Consider the following 17,524-nt stretch of genomic DNA (forward strand, 5'->3'; position numbering starts at 1 on the left):
TAACAGCCTTGTATTGCAGAAGAAGGGCAAGCTGCAGATAAACCCTGAAGACAATGTGAAAGGACAAGCAGGAGTCTCATGCAAGAAATCCACGTGTTAAGTACTCAGGGAATGCTAATGAATGAGGAAGAAAGGGGAAATTTATCAAAGGAAGCTGGGATGGATTTTAGTCAAAGCACCACCAGAAGCTATGAAGCAAAGATTGGTATTTTTCTGAGGGAAGGCAACACAACACCTCTCCTTTCAGTTTGAATGAAGCTGTCAAAACCCATGAGCAGTTCCTTGAAAAGAGTCCGACAAGTAGCTTCATTAGCTAGAGATCCATACGAACCTAACAAGCTGTCTTAGGCTGTCATCATTTTGTTGTGATAATTAAACTTGATTTGTTATTTAAAACAGGCAGCGTTGCAAAAATGAAATTACCTTATAAACCAGAAGCATTTTCTTCTATTTCCCTTTCCTATTCACCTTTCTAAGTCTATACAATTGGTAACACTGATAAACTGAAACACTGTCATGATTTGCACTCAAGCTGTTCTGATTTAATGAGAAATTTGCTGACAGAGGAAATAAATAATCCTGATGTATTTTTTTATTCTTTGGAGGAAAAGCAGTTGAAGAGAAAAGCTAAGGCAGCTTAGGAAATGGTAGACCATCTTTGTTTTGTTATGTGATGTTTTCAGATCACTAGGAACAAGGAGCAAGCCACTCACAAGCTGTGCCTTGGGGAACCAGTGCTATCTAGCTAATGACATCAAGGTACAGCCCAAGTAAGTACTACCTTCTGCAGTGTCATACTCATACTGATACAATGGAAACTACGACATTCATCACTGGAGCTGTTTGGAGTTATATATATATTGCACTCAAGGGTTTTTTATATGTTTTACTGGTAAAATTGCCCTGTTTTTTTCCTTCACAGGATGAATGCCCTTTTGCTGATGCCAGTACTCTAGGAAAAAATAAAGAACTCAGGCACAAGAAACATTTACTGGACAATGTGTCTTTAACGGGGAATAAATTATTACTTCTGTAAAGTCACCAGAGGTTTTTACTTGCTTTGTACAGAAAAGTCAGCTGCTCTTCTTGAAGGCTTAACAAACATTAGCTTCAGTGGAAATGGTTTAAAGCCAGTGGGACTTCATAACCTACAAAATTAGCATTCTCATAGGGTGTCAGAGAAAGGTCTTTAGTAGTCAACAGATACCTAACAAGACCTACTTGAAGAATCTTGAAACTGTACTTGGATAGAACTTGGCTAAACCCCATCTGGGAGAACAAAAAGGTGTTTTACCTTAAGAAGAGGTGGCCCTAGGTCTGCTAAGGTGGTCTCCTTTAATTTCCAAACTCCTTTTGTCACGGACAAAGATATTAGTCCTCTGATTTTTAAAAATACATAAATAATTTTTGAGTTTGCTACTTTGTACCCTAAGGAGGTAAAATTCACCCCTTCTGCACCACAATTTAGTGACAAGAGGTAAATTTCTGAAAGCAAAGATATTGGTATTTTTTCTTGATGGACAGCAAACCTGTTATTTACTGAGGCACATATTTTAAAAAAATAACCTACAAGAGAAATTACCCTCGAGATATAAATATATATATGTACACACACAAAGTTAACTCTAAACTTTTTGCAAGCACAATATTACACCAAATACTATAAAATCTTCCATTTGTCCCATGTGCTATAATACTACAAATATTTCCCCAACATGCTCTGAACAGCAATAGGGCTACTTGTCAGAGGTATGATGGGAAAAAAAAAGGGTGTAACTATGTTTTGGTTTTAAAGAGATGTTGTGCAAGGAACTGAAGCTAGGATTACTTAATTTAAGAAGAAATAAAGCACAATTACTTCCTGGAAGATACATAATAATACTAAGAGAATTTGAAAATATCCTTCAGAGCCATTTTTTTTTCTGGGGGCAACAATTATTTCAGACTGCATCACATTACTATTAATTTCAAAATTACCAATCATTACTTACAAACCATACTTAAGGAACTGGAAAATTGAAACAAAAATGTATTCTTCCCTTGTCCTGTATTTAACTGAGCAGTTGACACTGGCAATAAATAATAAAAACATTAAAAAACCCCTTGCAATATTTTCCTATCAGTCATGACTCAAGTCTGTCTTGCCTGTGTTTTAGTTCATGATGAGATGTTGCCTTCCAGATCTAACTGGACTGGTTTAAAACATTAGCGCCGCTACCTACTTGTTACCGTCCCTACCAAAATTTTCTACCCCTGCCAGTGAGCTGGTGTAGCACATGCCCTCCCCATCACCTTCAGCACAAATACAGCAGGATTAGGACAAAATCCTAAGAAAAGATGCATGGGGAAAGTGAGGGTGACTGAAGCACATGGAGAAGGCTCAGATAATCCACCCTGCTTTTGGGGTTGTAAGTCTGAACGCCAGCAGAGATGCTACAACATCCTCAACTGCTGCACTGGGGTTTGCAGTGGGCAACAGAAGCTGAGCACTGCCTTGATCAGCATTAAACCTCTCATCTGCCCCAGAAGCACTCAGTACCCTGCCAAACCATATCCTAACACAGTTTCAGGCACCATGCCTGCACTTTAAACTAGCTTATAGTAAGCTTTCAAAACAAAAATAAAACCCACCCTGAAACAAAACACCCAAATGTTAAAACCCAACAAACTTAGCCAACCATCACCAGTAAATAAGCATAAAACCCACAAAAAAAAGCCATAAAACCAAAATCCCATGGTATTTGCAGAATTGGAAATTACAGACTTTACATACAGGGTTCAAACTGCACCAGAAACCTAGGGGGGAGACGCGCTTGAACCTTGCTTGTACCTCTCTGAACATCCTGCCCTATGCTCAGGCCATAGGCATGCATAAACATCTTCCTTAGGGATGGCAGCTCCTTCCCTGTGCTAATTAACCATCAGGACAGACTAGATGCATACCCTTACATCCTGAGAAGGGGCAGAGAACAACACCACTAATGGTGGGCAGGAGGCACAGTGGATACCAGAGTCTGGCATAACTCTCCATCAGTTCCTGGCTTTGGTTCTGTCTGCACAGGAAAGCCAATTTTATGAGTGTTTCCAGAGCTCAGTGTGTTTCCCAATACCATGCTGGACTACATTATCTCTCAATTATTTATGGGTTTTAAGTCAGGCCAGGGGGCAAAATGAACATCAAGAAGCCCTGGTATCAAAGTTTTTCATGCTGTAACCCACCCTAGCTATGGCTCCAAAAGACACCGGCATACCTATTTAATAAATCGAGAAGTGCTTGCATGACTCATGCCCCAGACCACTTCGATCTGACAGCACCAGTGACTGCAATGCTGCCTAAGGCTGTCTTCTCCTCTGCAGCACACCTTCCAATACCCACGTGCTTCATGCTCCTTTGCCTGGTGAAAATCAAAGGCAGAGTTCAAGGGGCCCAATTCTGCTCCAAGTGCCTCCTTCAGGCAAGCAGAGAGCTGCCGAGGGCAATTTCCTTTGCAAGAGTATCTTTCCTACAGGAACGGACTCTTTCTTCCTCCTTTTGAAATGCAAACTTGGGAAGCTAGGAAGGACACCTGTATTCACTGGGAAAGGCACAAAAAGCCTCCACCATGCCAACACGATGCAAGAAAACAGCACTGAAGTCACCTCTGCACCATTGCCCAGCAGCTCTGAGCATGCATGGACTCATAAACCTACTTCTTCTGCCATTGTTTAAGTTTCTTGGAAGCTCTAACTGCAGTAGTTAGCTACTGTAGTAGCACCAGTAGTTCAGTCCTCTTTGGTCCCTTTTAACCCCTTCTGCTTCATGAAAATTACATTCGGAGCATGACAGACCCAGCTCAGGTCTGTACTGCACTCACCAGCAGGACTGGCTAGGGGCATGTAAATTGTGGCCCTAACTATCTGAAACATAAACCGAACAAGAGACTTTCAAGGTACAGCTGACAGGATAGCTCACAGATAGCAGGGGAAGGGCAAAATTAATGATTTTGATTACACTGATCCCACCTTGGACTCCCAGTACTCCAATGTGCTTGTTAGACTGCCCTCCCCCTATGCAAAGAGCGTAAGTTCTACATTTTCACTGCACATTGGAGAAGCAGTTTCCATCACAGAGTTTTAAACTACCCTGAAGAGTGAGCATCTCCAGGCAGATTGGAAAGATAGATCTCGCTGCCTGCTTGTTTACTGAAAATGAGCTGAGATGATACTAAGCAGGACCATGTAGATTCTACCCCTGCCTACTGCTGACAAGCACTGCCCATCATTCCTCCTGCATGAGTGCCCCACACTGGTACTCATGTCTGAATGCTGTGCTGCTGGTTGAGTCGGCCCACGATCCAGTGGCAAGAGATGGAGCATGGTTCATTACAAAAATGCTTTCTGGGTTTGATGCCAGCTTTTGAAGCAAAAAGCTTTGAAAAGTCTCCTCTCGTGTAACTGGGATTACAATCGATAAAGCCAGTGACATTACACGTGTGTCAAGACTAGTTCAAACTCCAGTCCAGAGCCTGAAAAAGCACATTAATTAGTATCATAATGTCTAATCACAGTACAGGAACAGCTGGAAAGGATTAAAAAAAACCCTATAAGCACATGCTTACTTGTACAGGCCATTGTAGGTGGGTCTGATTCCTTCCTAAAATAGTGTTCTTCACACAGGCAAGATGTGGATGCTTCATCAAGCGTGTAGCTGTGGGGGGGACATTTGCTGCAGGATGGACTGTGGGGTGAAGCTTTGAAGAACCCAGGTCTGCATACTGTGAAAAGAAGAACCACAGGCTAAGCTCTCCCATCATAAAATTAGTGTCTTCACATTTCCTCTTAAAAAACCCCCATATCCTCAGCTATGAAACAGACAAACACTCACAAGCTATTTGGTTTGCATATTTTAAAACACTAACAGATAGCACATACTTAAATATCTGCATGAAAAAAGAATTAGAATTTGTCGATTATTTTTTCCCCTTAGCATCTGCCATTGCTGGGTATTTGTTTTCCTTGTTGAATGCATTAGAGGTAACATCTTCTGGGCTCTGCTTTAGAAAACATTACTGTGATTTTTTTTTCATTTAGTCTTAGAAAAACAGGTAAAATACATCTTGTGGTTTTCGTTTAAGATGTTCTACACCCAGAAATCAATGTCTCAGCAAACAAATAGCAACATGGTGGTGGAGGGGATCTCAAGATTGACAGATTTAAGACATTGTGATAAGGCTACTTCCCTAGGGTCTTTTCCCCCACAAACCTGTGATGAATTTTAAAGTGCTCCACATAAGACAGACTATTCTGGCTATAGCCTGAACCAGGCATGCTCACTGTACAAGATATTCCTTCCAGCTTCAATATATATGCATGACGAGGCACAAAGACTTGATCTGAGAGCTATTTTTCTTCTTACAAATATAATACTAAAGGTAGCTTGGGATTTTTTTTTAATAATTTGAAGTGAATACAGTAATTTCTTGTTTCCAGCCTCCTGAAACACATGCTTTTTCATCTATGCAAAGCACTCTGTACTTCATCCGTGTGTGCACGCTTAGTCAGAAGCAGTGACAGCCACAGGTTTGCAAGTAGTGTTTTAGGAAAAAAACCAGCTAGCCCTGTAGTCATACCATTATATGCAGAATTATAGATACACTGTTAGTAAACTGAGGAAACCCTGATTTTCTGTTTGTCTCAAAAAGCAGAAACAGAGAGATGTGTTAAAGCAGCTCCAAGTGATGCTACCTTTCTTCCTCTAGATTTGCTTAAAAGTATTTCTGCCTTAGCACAATATCAAGGATGCACAAATCTGCTATCAGACTTACAGAAGTTACCTGGAAATCCCAGAGCCTTTCCATGTGCATTCAAACTTTCCCAGTTGTAATTAGCTCACAAAGAAAATGAGTTCACAGCAAAAGCACTAATATTATCCCATCAGGAATGTCCCAGACACTCACAGCATGTGCTAAAACTCAGCAATTGATGACAGAATTCATCTTCACCATAGATAAAGTATAGATTTTTACTAGTGATCCCTGTCCTCTGATCAAGCAACTAGGACATCTGCTTCTAAAGCTGGCTCTGCTTCCTTCAGTACCAGAGAAACTCTTCCCTTTTACATCAGCTGCTTCTTCATCAAAGGTGAGGCACCTGCACATCAATTCCTAACTCCCAGAGCTAACCAATAAGTCTTTGATGACTAAGATCACTCATGCATAAAAAGTGGTGTGATCCAAGAGCATCCATAGACCTCCCCCAGGCCCCACTTCCACAGTCTTGCCCAGACTCCAAAACTCTCACAGCAAGCACCGTGCAACTCTGAAGCAGGTCCCAAGCCCACCACTGGCTGACAGGTTGCCATCATGCATCTGCAGCCTCTCTGCCCTACTCCAGGGGATGCTCATCTCCAGGAACCCTGCTGACCTCCCCAAACTGGGCACCCTCCCACACTATCTCCCACCTCCCTTTTCTTCCCACAAGACAGGCACAGAAAAACTAGTTGGACTGGAGGGATTTACAGGTTTTAAAAATCCATTTTCCAAAATTGCTCATCATCCAACTAGTGCTCCACACCTAGGCTCTGCAGGATGCAGTCTTCTGCTTTGTGTCCATACACCAGGATCAGTGACCAGACCTAGGGCTGAATTTATTCTTGATAGCTTTTAGCAGACTTGCCACGAGCTGCCCTCATGCTTTACAGCACATTTCTCAGTTTCTAGCACCTAGTTAAGTTCTTTTGTTTACTTCACAGCCACTTTCAAATGCTGGCCTACCTACAGCAAGGACTTGCTATACAGTCTCTTGAGAGTCTTCTGGGAGAGTAGACCACCAAATGGTTCCTCTCTAGCTTACAATGGTATTTCAAATCCAAATCAAACTCACTTGCACACACAGACAATAGAGACGGGCAAATGAAAGCACAAAAATGTGCAACATATAACGAGGGGAGCCCACATCTAGTGTGTATTCAATGTAATTAGCCTGCAAAAAAGAACTTGAATTTATCTCATTATGTCCCACCAAGACAGACAGAAAATCGTTGCAGCACAAAAGTTTACCATGCTTCTATTTTGTGCAAAGCAGCAAATGCAAAATAAGTCAGTTTTCCTTGACAGATTTTCAACGAGGTACAGCTTGTTAATGATGGTATGATATGTAGCTCAGCTCAAAGAGAGTGTTTGGTTTTCATGAATAAGTATGGAGCCAAGAGACCCACAATGCTGATAACCAATGTTTTAATGAGGGATGTGAAATAAAACTGAACTGGACCAATTTTCTTATAATCTGCAGGTTCCCATGGGTCAGGTAAGTCCCTTCTCTATTAAAAAAACTATAAGGAGGAACAGTCAAGAGCATTATGTTACTGAAGATTTCAACATGAGTCCTCAAAACAAACACCCAGCAGATGTAAGTGAAATACTCTTGCGCCAGTTTTCAGAAAGGAAGAATTCAGGACAGAAGATGGGATATGCAAAGAAGGAGTATAGAAAATAAAAATAAATGCAAGAAGTGCCACATTGAATAGTGTTGTGCCGAGTCCACAGCACAACAGCAGATGCTTTGGGGAGGACAGAGGGAGATTTACAGGGTTCTCCCAGCACAGTCTTCCAGGTTCTCATGACCAGTAGCTTGGAAACAACTCCTGATGGAAACCACACTTGCACTACCATGCTCAGGAGCCGAAGCAGCTGTAGCTGCATGGGTGTTTCAGGCATAAGTAGTATCTATTATAACATTTTTCTCTTTAACATTTCCATTGTACATGGCACAGAGAGGACAGCCTGTGAGATGGTTCAAGCAGCAACTGCCTAATAGACAGGGATGCTGTGATGAAATGGATGCTGTTTAAATGTAAGATGACCAAGGGACATCTTATGCCTCCATACTGTAGACGAGGTATGACAGTAGGTGGATCACAAGCAGAGTCTTGTGCTTGAAGCTGATACCATGTCAATTTTCTGCCACTGGTAGCAATGTCTCAGACATTTTGGAAATTAGCTTCAGAGCAGAACAGGGCCACAAACAACCTACCTTGCAGGTATCTTAGGTTTTGGTCTTTATCTTACCATTTGTCTTCTGACAGTCAACCTTACAATCTCTTCATGAAGTATACATGACTTTATTTAAAATTACATGGGTGTCTGAGGTTTAATTCTTAATTAAATCTTATTTTAGTCTTCTTATATTTTTGTCTTGGTATTTCCAATTCAACAGCTCTTGAAAGGATACATAGAACTAGCACAGTACATATAATGGTGCATATAATGGTACTATCTCTCTTTTAAAGAGGATAGGAAAGCAGGAGAAATAAGATGAGCTTAAGACTCCCCATAATCTGCAGCAAACCAGCTGAAAAGAAATGAAATCAAGTTTTAAGCTGTTGATGAGATCTGCTTCTTTCTTCTTAGTATTAAAACTGGTAACTTCTTAGCTGATTAACAGCCACTGATGTGTGAAAACAGTCTTTAAATTAAATTGGTTGCTAGAAAAAAAATAATTATTTTGGACACAGCAAATATGCCATAAACAGCCTGCTAGTGTTAGGTACAAGTGGGATGTGTTTCTGTTAGCAGCACATCCATTATTAGCAAATTATTTTCACTGTTTTTATTTTTAATAGCAATCACAAAATGTTGCGGGCACAGAGCATTAACATCTGTGCAGCCTCTTGCTTGCACACTTCAAAATGAGCCAGAGAGAGATGGCTGCAATGAAGGATGGCAACAAGAGCATCTTGGGACAGCAATGGCTTGAGCTGATCCCTTGAACCATCAGCAATTAGATTAGAAACTATCTTTGTACCTTGCAGATGGGAGCCCACAAGAGCCATGCTGAAAGAAACTGACTCTTGGAACATGGGTGGATGGAGGTACAACCACTGCTCCTCTTACAATGAAAACTGGCCTATTCGAACAACGTGCTGAATGCACCATACCAGTAGTAGAGACAGTGAGTACTAGTGAGGAGACACAACAATAAATAGGGAAAACAAGCCAATAACATCAACCAGCTGGGACTACTTGGCAGATTATTTTCTGCAAGCCTTAACATCAAATGATTTGCAGTTGCATCCCTGTAACCATCCCTCCCCCGAGCTTAGGCTGAAGATTGCATCCAATGGGCAGGGCTCCTCTCCTCTCCAGCTGCCCCATGCCTTCGCTGCACACTGACACTAGGCAACACATACTGGAAGCAAGAACCATCTCTGAGGCTTTCCATACCCACAGGCATGTATATGGTCCTGTTGGTAAAACCACCCAATTATCACAGAATCATAGAAACATAGGCTGGAAAAGACCTCCAAGATCATCTAGTCCAACTTTTGACTGAACATCACCATGTCAACTAAACCACAGCACCACATGCCACGTCCAGTTGTTTCTTGAACACTTCCGGAGATGATGATTCCACCATTTCCCTGTGCGGCCTGTTTTAATGCTTGACAACCCTTTCAGTGAAGAAATTCTTCCTGATGTCCAATCTGAACCTCCCTTGGGTGCAGCTTGAGGCCATTTCCTCTCATCCTGTCAGTAGTTTCCTGGGAGAAGAGGTCAACCCCCAGCTGGCCACAATCTCCTTCCAGGTAGTTGTAGAGAGTGACAAAGCCTCTCCTGAGCCTCCGTTTCTCCAGGCTGAACAACCCCAGCTCACTCAGCCATTCCTCGTAGGACTTACTCTTCAGACTCCTCACCAGCTCCACTGCTCTTCTCTGGACACTCTCCAGCACCTCAATGTCTTTCTTGAAGTGAGAGGCCCAAAACTGGACACAGTTCTCAAGGTGTGGCCTCAGCAGTGCTGAGTACATGGGGACAATCACTGCCCTGATCCTGCTGGCCACAGTATTCCTGGTAGAAGCCAGGATGCCATTGGCCTTCTTGGACATCTGGGCACACTGCTGGTTCATGTTCAGCTAGCTGTTGACCAGGCCCTTTTCTGCTGAGCAGCTTTTCAGCCACTCTGCCCCCAGCTTGTGGTGAACCCCCACTCCCCATCTCCCTGTGCCGCTGGGAGGCGAGAAAGTAGAACTTGGGAAGAAGGGAAGGGTGGGGTGAAGGTGTTTTTAAAATTTATTTTACTTCTCATTATACTGCTGTGATTTTATCAGTAATAAATTTAATTAATATCACCACTTCAAGTAATTGGTGAGTGATCTCTCCCTGTCCTTACCTCAACTCATGAATCCTTCGTTATATTTTCTCTCCTCTCTCCAGCAGCAGAGGGGAGTGATAGAGCAGCTTTGGTGGGTACTTGGCATCCAGCCAGGGTCAACCCACTACAGCCTCACAAAATTGGCCTTGGCCCATGGATCCAGCCTGTCCAGATCCCTCTGCAAACCCTCCTACCCTCCCATACAACTTAGTGTTGTCTGTGACTTACTGAGGGTGCACTTGATCCCCTTGTCCAAATAATCGATAAAGTTATTAAACAGGACTGGCCTCAATACTAAGCCCTGGGGAACTCCAGTAGTAACTGGCTGGTAGCTGGACGTAGCACCATTCGCTACCACTCTCTGGACTCAGCCATCCAGCCAGGAGAATGCTGTGGGAAACAGTATCAAAAACTTTACTGAAGTCCAGGCAGACAACATCCACAGCCTTTCTGTCATCCACTAGGAGGGTTATCTTGCCATAGAAGGAGATAAGGTTGGTCAAGCAGGACTTCCTTTCCTAAAACCATGCTGCCTGGGCCTGATCCCCTGGTTGTCCTGTACATGCTGCATGATGGCACTCAAGAAGATCTGTTCCATAACCGTTCCAAGCATCAAGGTCAGCCTGACAGTCCTGTAGTTCCCCAGATCCCCCTTCTGACTCTTCTTGTGGATGGGCATCACATTGACCAACCTCCAATCATCTGGGACCTCCATGGTTAGCAAGGACTGATAATAAATGATGGAGAGTGGCTATGCGAGCTCTTCCGCCAGCTCCCTCAGCACCCTCGGGTGGATCCCATTGGGCCCCATAGACTTGTGAATGCCTAAGTGCATAGCAGGTCACTACCTACCTCCTCCTGGATTGCAGGGGTGGGTCTATTCTGCTCCTCATCCCTGTCTACCAGCTCAGGGGCCAGTTGCCCTTAGGATAACTAGTCTTTCTGTTGAAGACTGAGGCAAAGAAGGCATTAAGTACCTCAGCCTTTTTCCTCATCCTTGGTGACAATGTTCCCCCCCCGTCCAGTAAAAGATGGAGATTTTCCTTGGCCCTCCTTTTGTTGTTAATATATCTATAAAATCACTTATTATTTTTCATAGCAGTGGCCAGAGGGAGCTCTAGTTGAGCTTTCACCTACATGACCTATTGACATCTTGTACTATTCCTGAGTAGCCTGCCCCTTATTCCAAAGGTCATAAACTCTCTTTTTTCCCTGAGTTCTAGTGAGAGTTCCCTCTTCAGCCTGGCTGGTCTTCCTCTCCAGCTTTTGGCACGTAGGGACAGCCTGCTCCTGTACCTTTCAGCTTTCCTTCTTAAAGTATGTCCAGCCTTCCCGGACCCCTTATGAACCAGTGGCCTGAACAGGCCAAAGTCCACCCTCTGGAAGACCAAGGTAGAGGTTTTGTTGACCCCCTTCCTTACTTCACCAAGAATAAAAAACTATATAATTTTGTGGTCACAATGCCCAAGTTGGCCTCTGCATCTCTCACCACCCTTCTCCATTTGCAAACAGCAGGTCTAGCAGGGCACAGCCCCTGATAGGCTCGCTTACCAGCTGTGTCAGGAAGTTAATCTTCCACACACTCCAGGAACCTCCTAGACTGCCTCCTCTCCACTTTGTTGAGTTTCCAGCAGGCATCTGGCAAGTTTAAGTCTCCCACAAGAACAAGGGCAAATGTGAAACGTCAGCCAGCTGCTAAGAGAATATTCTATCTGTCTCTTCATCCCATAATTAGTATTAGTAGGAATTCCAGTTTTGTCCCTGGAGAGAGAAAAGGTAGGAAACGTGACCCTCTAAGCCTTGAAACCCAAGGAGATAGGAAAAAGGTCCAACTTATTACTCCCTTTGCACTCTTGCAATGCTGGGAGGATAAGCTCACAGTACTTAAGTGCTTAGGAAAGTGACCTTTTACATGTCCCAGAAAATAAAGCTCAAACAGGAATTACACTGTCTCCCTTGCAGAGCACCAAATTAGTCTCCACAGTAATCAGAAACCACAAGTATAACTCATAAGGAAGTGCCACTAATCCATAAATAAAGCTAAAGGACTAAATCTAACAAAAATTAATGAAGATAAGGATGCCTAGTCTAGACGGAGCACAGGTTATCTGGCTGAACCTGAGGTTTCCTCCCCAACATGCAAACCCCCATCGCTTCTCCTTCATATCCTTTAGTGCCATTTACCTTTTCAGACTGTAAACTTCTTTGGACAGGGATACACAGCTCAAATTACCATAGCTTTCAGAAGTAACCACAGTGTAAAACTTCCTTCCTCATGGACAGACCCAATAGTCCACACTGAGCCAGCTCTCAGCTGAAAAACAAGCAGGATGTGGAGAGGTATGTATGTGCGTGGGGGGAAGGATGTGTGTGTTTTTAGCTCTGTAGCTCATCAAATCTGCTTTCAGTAGCACATTGCTCCGGTGAAGGGAATATGACTCGAGAACTGAAGGATCTGAGCAAAATCAAGCTACAAATAAACCAAACCTTGTTCTCATCTCTCGAGCTGCCATGCCTTGAAGCATTTGCACTGAGAAGAGGGGGCTGCTGCCTCTTAGATGTGTCCAAAACCTATAAAAGGGTTTAGCAAGGTACAGTCTTTATAATGTGGAATCAATTAAAATGCTGGGAGGCTCCAAGCCTCAGGTTGTACTTCTGACACACTCTTTTACTTACAAGAAAAAACAAAACAAAAACCACAATGGACTGTCTTCATGTCTTCCAACTAGTATAAACAGATGATCACCAGTCCCTTCTAAATAGTATTTCAAGAACTACAGCAACCCACCAAAGAGCATCCTCCTGCAGAATTTTCAAGTAGGCTCCCAAGAGCTAATCCTGCCCTCTCTAACAGCTCTCTTGAACCGCAGGCTGACACTGAAATTGCTGCCACAGCTATAAAGCTACAGTAAAATGTCTAAAATGCCCTGATTATATCTCCTTTAGGCTTTGTCTATCTATCTGCAACAGTGCTATGTTGCTTCCGGTATTTGAAAGGAATTAAATAAATACCCACTAATAAAACACTGCAGTTTGAAGCTGCCAATTTGCTTCAATCCAGTAGATTTGGAAGCATCTTTCGCGAAGTCCAACACCCAATGCTGTAGCCCAAGATCTGCTTAAGGTCTTTTTAAATGGTGTCCTGGAGCTTGCTGGATAAGTGGGGCATCTGAGGTCTTTGAAGAAAGAGACTCAGCTCTGACCTTGGATGTAAGCCAATTCATGCATCTCAAGTGGGAAATATTCTTTTAAGCTTTTTTTTTCCCTAAGAAAACATTGCGTCTTTAGATACTGTTCTGTCCAACCACACACTAACTTAGGCTGAATTATTTCCACTCTACATTGAAATCAGCTCTAACTCTGAATACCAAAACAACCTTGAAAAGTATATAAATATATAAATAAATTAGTACTTTCAGTTCCTCCCTCTGAAATACCACTTTTTTCTACCATGTGACTAACTAAATTGTCACACAACAATTTACGACATAACCACAGTTGCTAGAAAACTAAGAATTAACTGCCACTAATAACATTAATGTGTTTCTTCCAAACGGTATAAAACTTCATCACATGTCAACACTGAAAAATTCATCAAATTCCCAAATCAGATACATTTACAAGCCATAAAAATACCTAAAACACAATACATTTGAAAACACTCATGCTTACATTAGGATCTAATGGGCTATATTTCTGCACATTCCAACTTTGCTCTAAAGAAGATTTTTAAGCAATCAATGAGGCAAAGCCTGAGTCAAGCCTAAACTCTCAGCAGTGTGATGGAGGAGCAGTGAAGGAGATTTATTCTGGCATATATGCAAACCCACACTATCATTTGGGTTTGATTTTGCAGAAGGAAAGCAAGCTATGGAAAAGAAATGCTCTTAAGAAAAACAGAAGATTTTTCAAAAGCACTCAGCACTGCGCAAGCGTGCTCCCACCAACTGTGTTAACTGCAGGGCTAGCTGGCTGTCCTTTGGTTTTGTGGGTTTTCTTGCCAAACTTGCCAAACTTTCCTGTCCAAAAAAACATCAGGAGAAACTGGTACATTTCTAGAGAAAGCACTACTTGAGATGAAGTGTCATTTCCTAGCAAACCCAAAATTTCTGTCACCAGCAGCTGCATGCTCCTGCAAGTATGTACAAGGGTTCCTTCAGCTCTCAGACCAGGTGGCACCTGCCGTCTTCCTCGCTCTCTGGCTAAAAGGGACAAATCCAGGTTGATCTCACTGAGCCCCAACTATCTGGCTTACAATAAATAAAAGGCAGTCCACATCCTGTTGCTACAGCTTCTCTGCCTATCATAGCTATAAAATATATATCTTCATAAATCTCTATGTCTATAAAAATCTATCTATGTATTTTTACTTTGTTGTCTGAGGAATGGGACAAAGATGCACTTAAATGATGTTTAAATTACTGTCTTTGGTTTTTTAATGAAGACAAACTGAAATCATTTTACTCCCTTAAACAGAGGAAGCGATGATTTACAGTGCTGCATCTAAAGGAAAAATATAATTAAAGACACAGAAGGCAGCAGAGACACATTTATTTCCGCATGCTTGTACACATAACTTGAGATGCCTGGCTCTGCACGTAATCCAAGAGGTGCGAGAGTCTATTTTGGGGGTTTCTGCACACAAAGACATGGACCTAGGCTATCCTTTGTTACACAAATGGCAACTTAAACATTCAAGCTGCATTGCTGCGCTAGGCGAGGGGAGGATTGATGGACAAGGCACAGAACTCCCTTGAGTTCAATAGTGGCATTGACTGAATAGCAATAACAAGCATCATCCCTAATGGCAACAGGGGGACAGGATCAAACTTGAAAATGATGCAGCCAAAACTCCCCTATGTCTGTCTGTGTACACCTATTATGGACAGTAATGCAAAGATCAGTCAGCAAAAGCTCCTGGAAAATAGGGTTCTTCAAAGCTACGTTTGCTAGCACAATATTACAATAAAAGGATTTTAGTCTTCTGGTTCAGTCTGCCATAGGGATCTGGAGCCCAGCCAGCAAAAAAAGAAAGATTCTCTAATTATGCTGTGGTTTGGACAATTGTAAGCCATTGTGGTTAAGAAATATGACATTTGGGAGGATTTATTTTGATGATTTATGCCATGTGTGTTTACTCTACCAGCATTTTAAGGTTTTAGCCTGAATTAATAAACTGCACATATGCAGGCAGTAAAGAGAAGTAAAAATGCTTAAAATATTTCCTTCTGATTGGCTCTACCTTGAGCAACTTCATTTGCATGAACAACATTTCTATGTGATATAAAATCAGTCTTTCCTCTCCTGATTATTTGGTCCAAAATAGGCAGCATCCTACCAACCTAGACTGATGTTTAACACCTTCTCAAAATGATCCCTTCAAACCCGGTCTCAAGTGTTTAAGGGCTTGTTTGCTTCTACTTTATGATCATCTGTCTCGGGAGGTAAATTCGGCAGGACTGGCTGCAGACAATTTATTTTAAAATTGTTCCTTTGTAATTTATGGCTGAACATATGTCACTCTAGACACATCTATTCAAATTCCATCAGAGGGTGACAGAGATGGATCTTTTACAGTCCTGACCAAAAAAAAAAATAGGAAGGATTTATCCAGAGTTCCCTGGACTAAGTGTGCTAAATGGATTTATGCACAGAACAATGATTCTGTGGAAGTGGTTTTGGTTTTTTTTTGTAAATTCCAGGTACAGGTAATGCTAGCCAATTTTGCTGCAGGCAGGCAGCTTAGAGGTGCACAGAAGAAACACGGACAAGTCTCTTGGGGAACATCTATCTCCCTTCAGTCATGCCTCCTTCCATAGAAGCTCATGGGTTTTTGCATTGGAGCACACTGGTTGGAGCTACAGATGGAAGTCTCACTGAGCTAAATTCTGTCCTGTTATACATATCACAGGATGCTTTTGTTTTGGTTAGGAGGCAACAAATCAAGGACTGTGTGCAAGGAGGATATGGCAAATACTAATATCCTGAGAAATTTAATGAGGAAAGCTGAGCAAGCTCCACACATACAACCAAGTGCAGAAACATCAAGCGGTTATCCCATTACATGCAGACAGAACACTTCATGATTTCGGTTTAATTAACCAGACATAAAAATATTAAGATTATTTGTTAAGTTGATTAAACTACTCCTTTGGCTCAGATGAACACTGCAACACTTCACAGTTCATCTGCCTTGCCAAGTAACTCCACCAAACATGTTCCTCTTTAGGAATGAGCTCAACAAAGGGCAACCTGAGGCATTGCTGGCTCTTCCCATGTCAGCTGGACAATGGCAGGAGCTTTCACATTCCAATCCTTTGGAGAATTTATTTCAGTATGATCTCTCCTACTTCTGGAGAAAAACTTGCTGCATATAAAAAAATGCTCAAATACAAGATAAATCAATAAACTTGACATTTTAAACCTCCTGATTTTAAAGCCAATCTCAATACTATTTGGGTAGTGGGCCTTGTGGCTTTTGGATGCTGGAGATGAGTCATCCTTGCCATGAACTAACTAGAGCTGCCCTGACTCCAGTCCAGTCAGAAAAACACCAAAAGCCCAAAGAAAAAACCCATATAGTTATATCCCAAGAAGATAGGTTCTTTATCAGACTATAGCAGTAGTTTTCTGAGACAAAAGCATGCACTGGGATGGAGACGTCCTGCTAGTGTCCCTGTCCATTGCCTCTTCTCATGGACTTTGTTCTTGTCCCAGAAATGACTGCTTTACAGTCATGCAACTGTTCCAGGAATTCAGATATGAAGCTAAAAGAAAAGCAAAGCAAACACTGCCTTCCCTCTTGCTACATGAAGCCTCACCACAACGTCCTTCCTGCCAAATCCACCTCCCTATACCATAAAGCACAAGCCTGAATCACACTTTGCAGCAGTGATACTGTCCATTCTCACAGGCTTTTTATTTAAGGTTTTGAGCTGCCAAAGCTTGATTTATGGAAGTTTAATTCTCAAACTATTATAAGGAAATACTGTTGTTCACATGTAGCTTACCTCCAGCTATATCCAAGAAATAAACATTGCCTGGAAACATTTGCCCTGGAAACCCAGCACCTCCTTTATTTGTAATTTTTGCTCCATCTCTGTACCCTTGCATTGCATCAACTTGAACAGTCTTCCCAAGTAAGTTTGAGGAAAAAGCAATGCAAACCTTCTGCTTTACAGAAACCGTTCATGTTGTATTTGTTCAAGGGACGACTGGAAGACAACATGAGAGGAGAAAGGAGAGCAGCTGGTGTGGGCACAAGGGCACTGCGCTCTGGGTTTGGCATACCTATGCCTTCCAAGAAAAGACTGTAACCTGCTTATCTTACACCTCATATGCTACTGCCCCTAACAGCTTGCCACTCCAGAGCTCCTCTTCCACACGTTGTTTTCAA

The 17,524-nt window shown here is 42.3% G+C and overlaps 1 protein-coding gene across 10 annotated transcripts in view; it reads right to left on the reverse strand.

Annotated features, from left to right (window-relative positions):
* Positions 1-17,524, reverse strand: part of EPHA5 (EPH receptor A5) — a 202,963-nt gene that overhangs the window by 88,132 nt on the left and 97,307 nt on the right. For 8 of the 10 annotated variants that reach the window (XM_027676976.1, XM_027676974.1, XM_027676970.1 and 5 more), the window contains exon 4: positions 4,599-4,754. The exons of the other annotated variants lie outside the window; for them this stretch is intronic. In XM_027676976.1, coding sequence (XP_027532777.1) covers positions 4,599-4,754 — 156 coding nt within the window. The remainder of the gene's footprint in view (positions 1-4,598; positions 4,755-17,524) is intronic. 10 annotated transcript variants of the gene reach the window in all.

Source organism: Neopelma chrysocephalum, unplaced genomic scaffold, assembly GCF_003984885.1.
Source record: "Neopelma chrysocephalum unplaced genomic scaffold, ASM398488v2 Primary Assembly neopelma1_42b, whole genome shotgun sequence".
Taxonomy (NCBI): domain Eukaryota; kingdom Metazoa; phylum Chordata; class Aves; order Passeriformes; family Pipridae; genus Neopelma; species Neopelma chrysocephalum.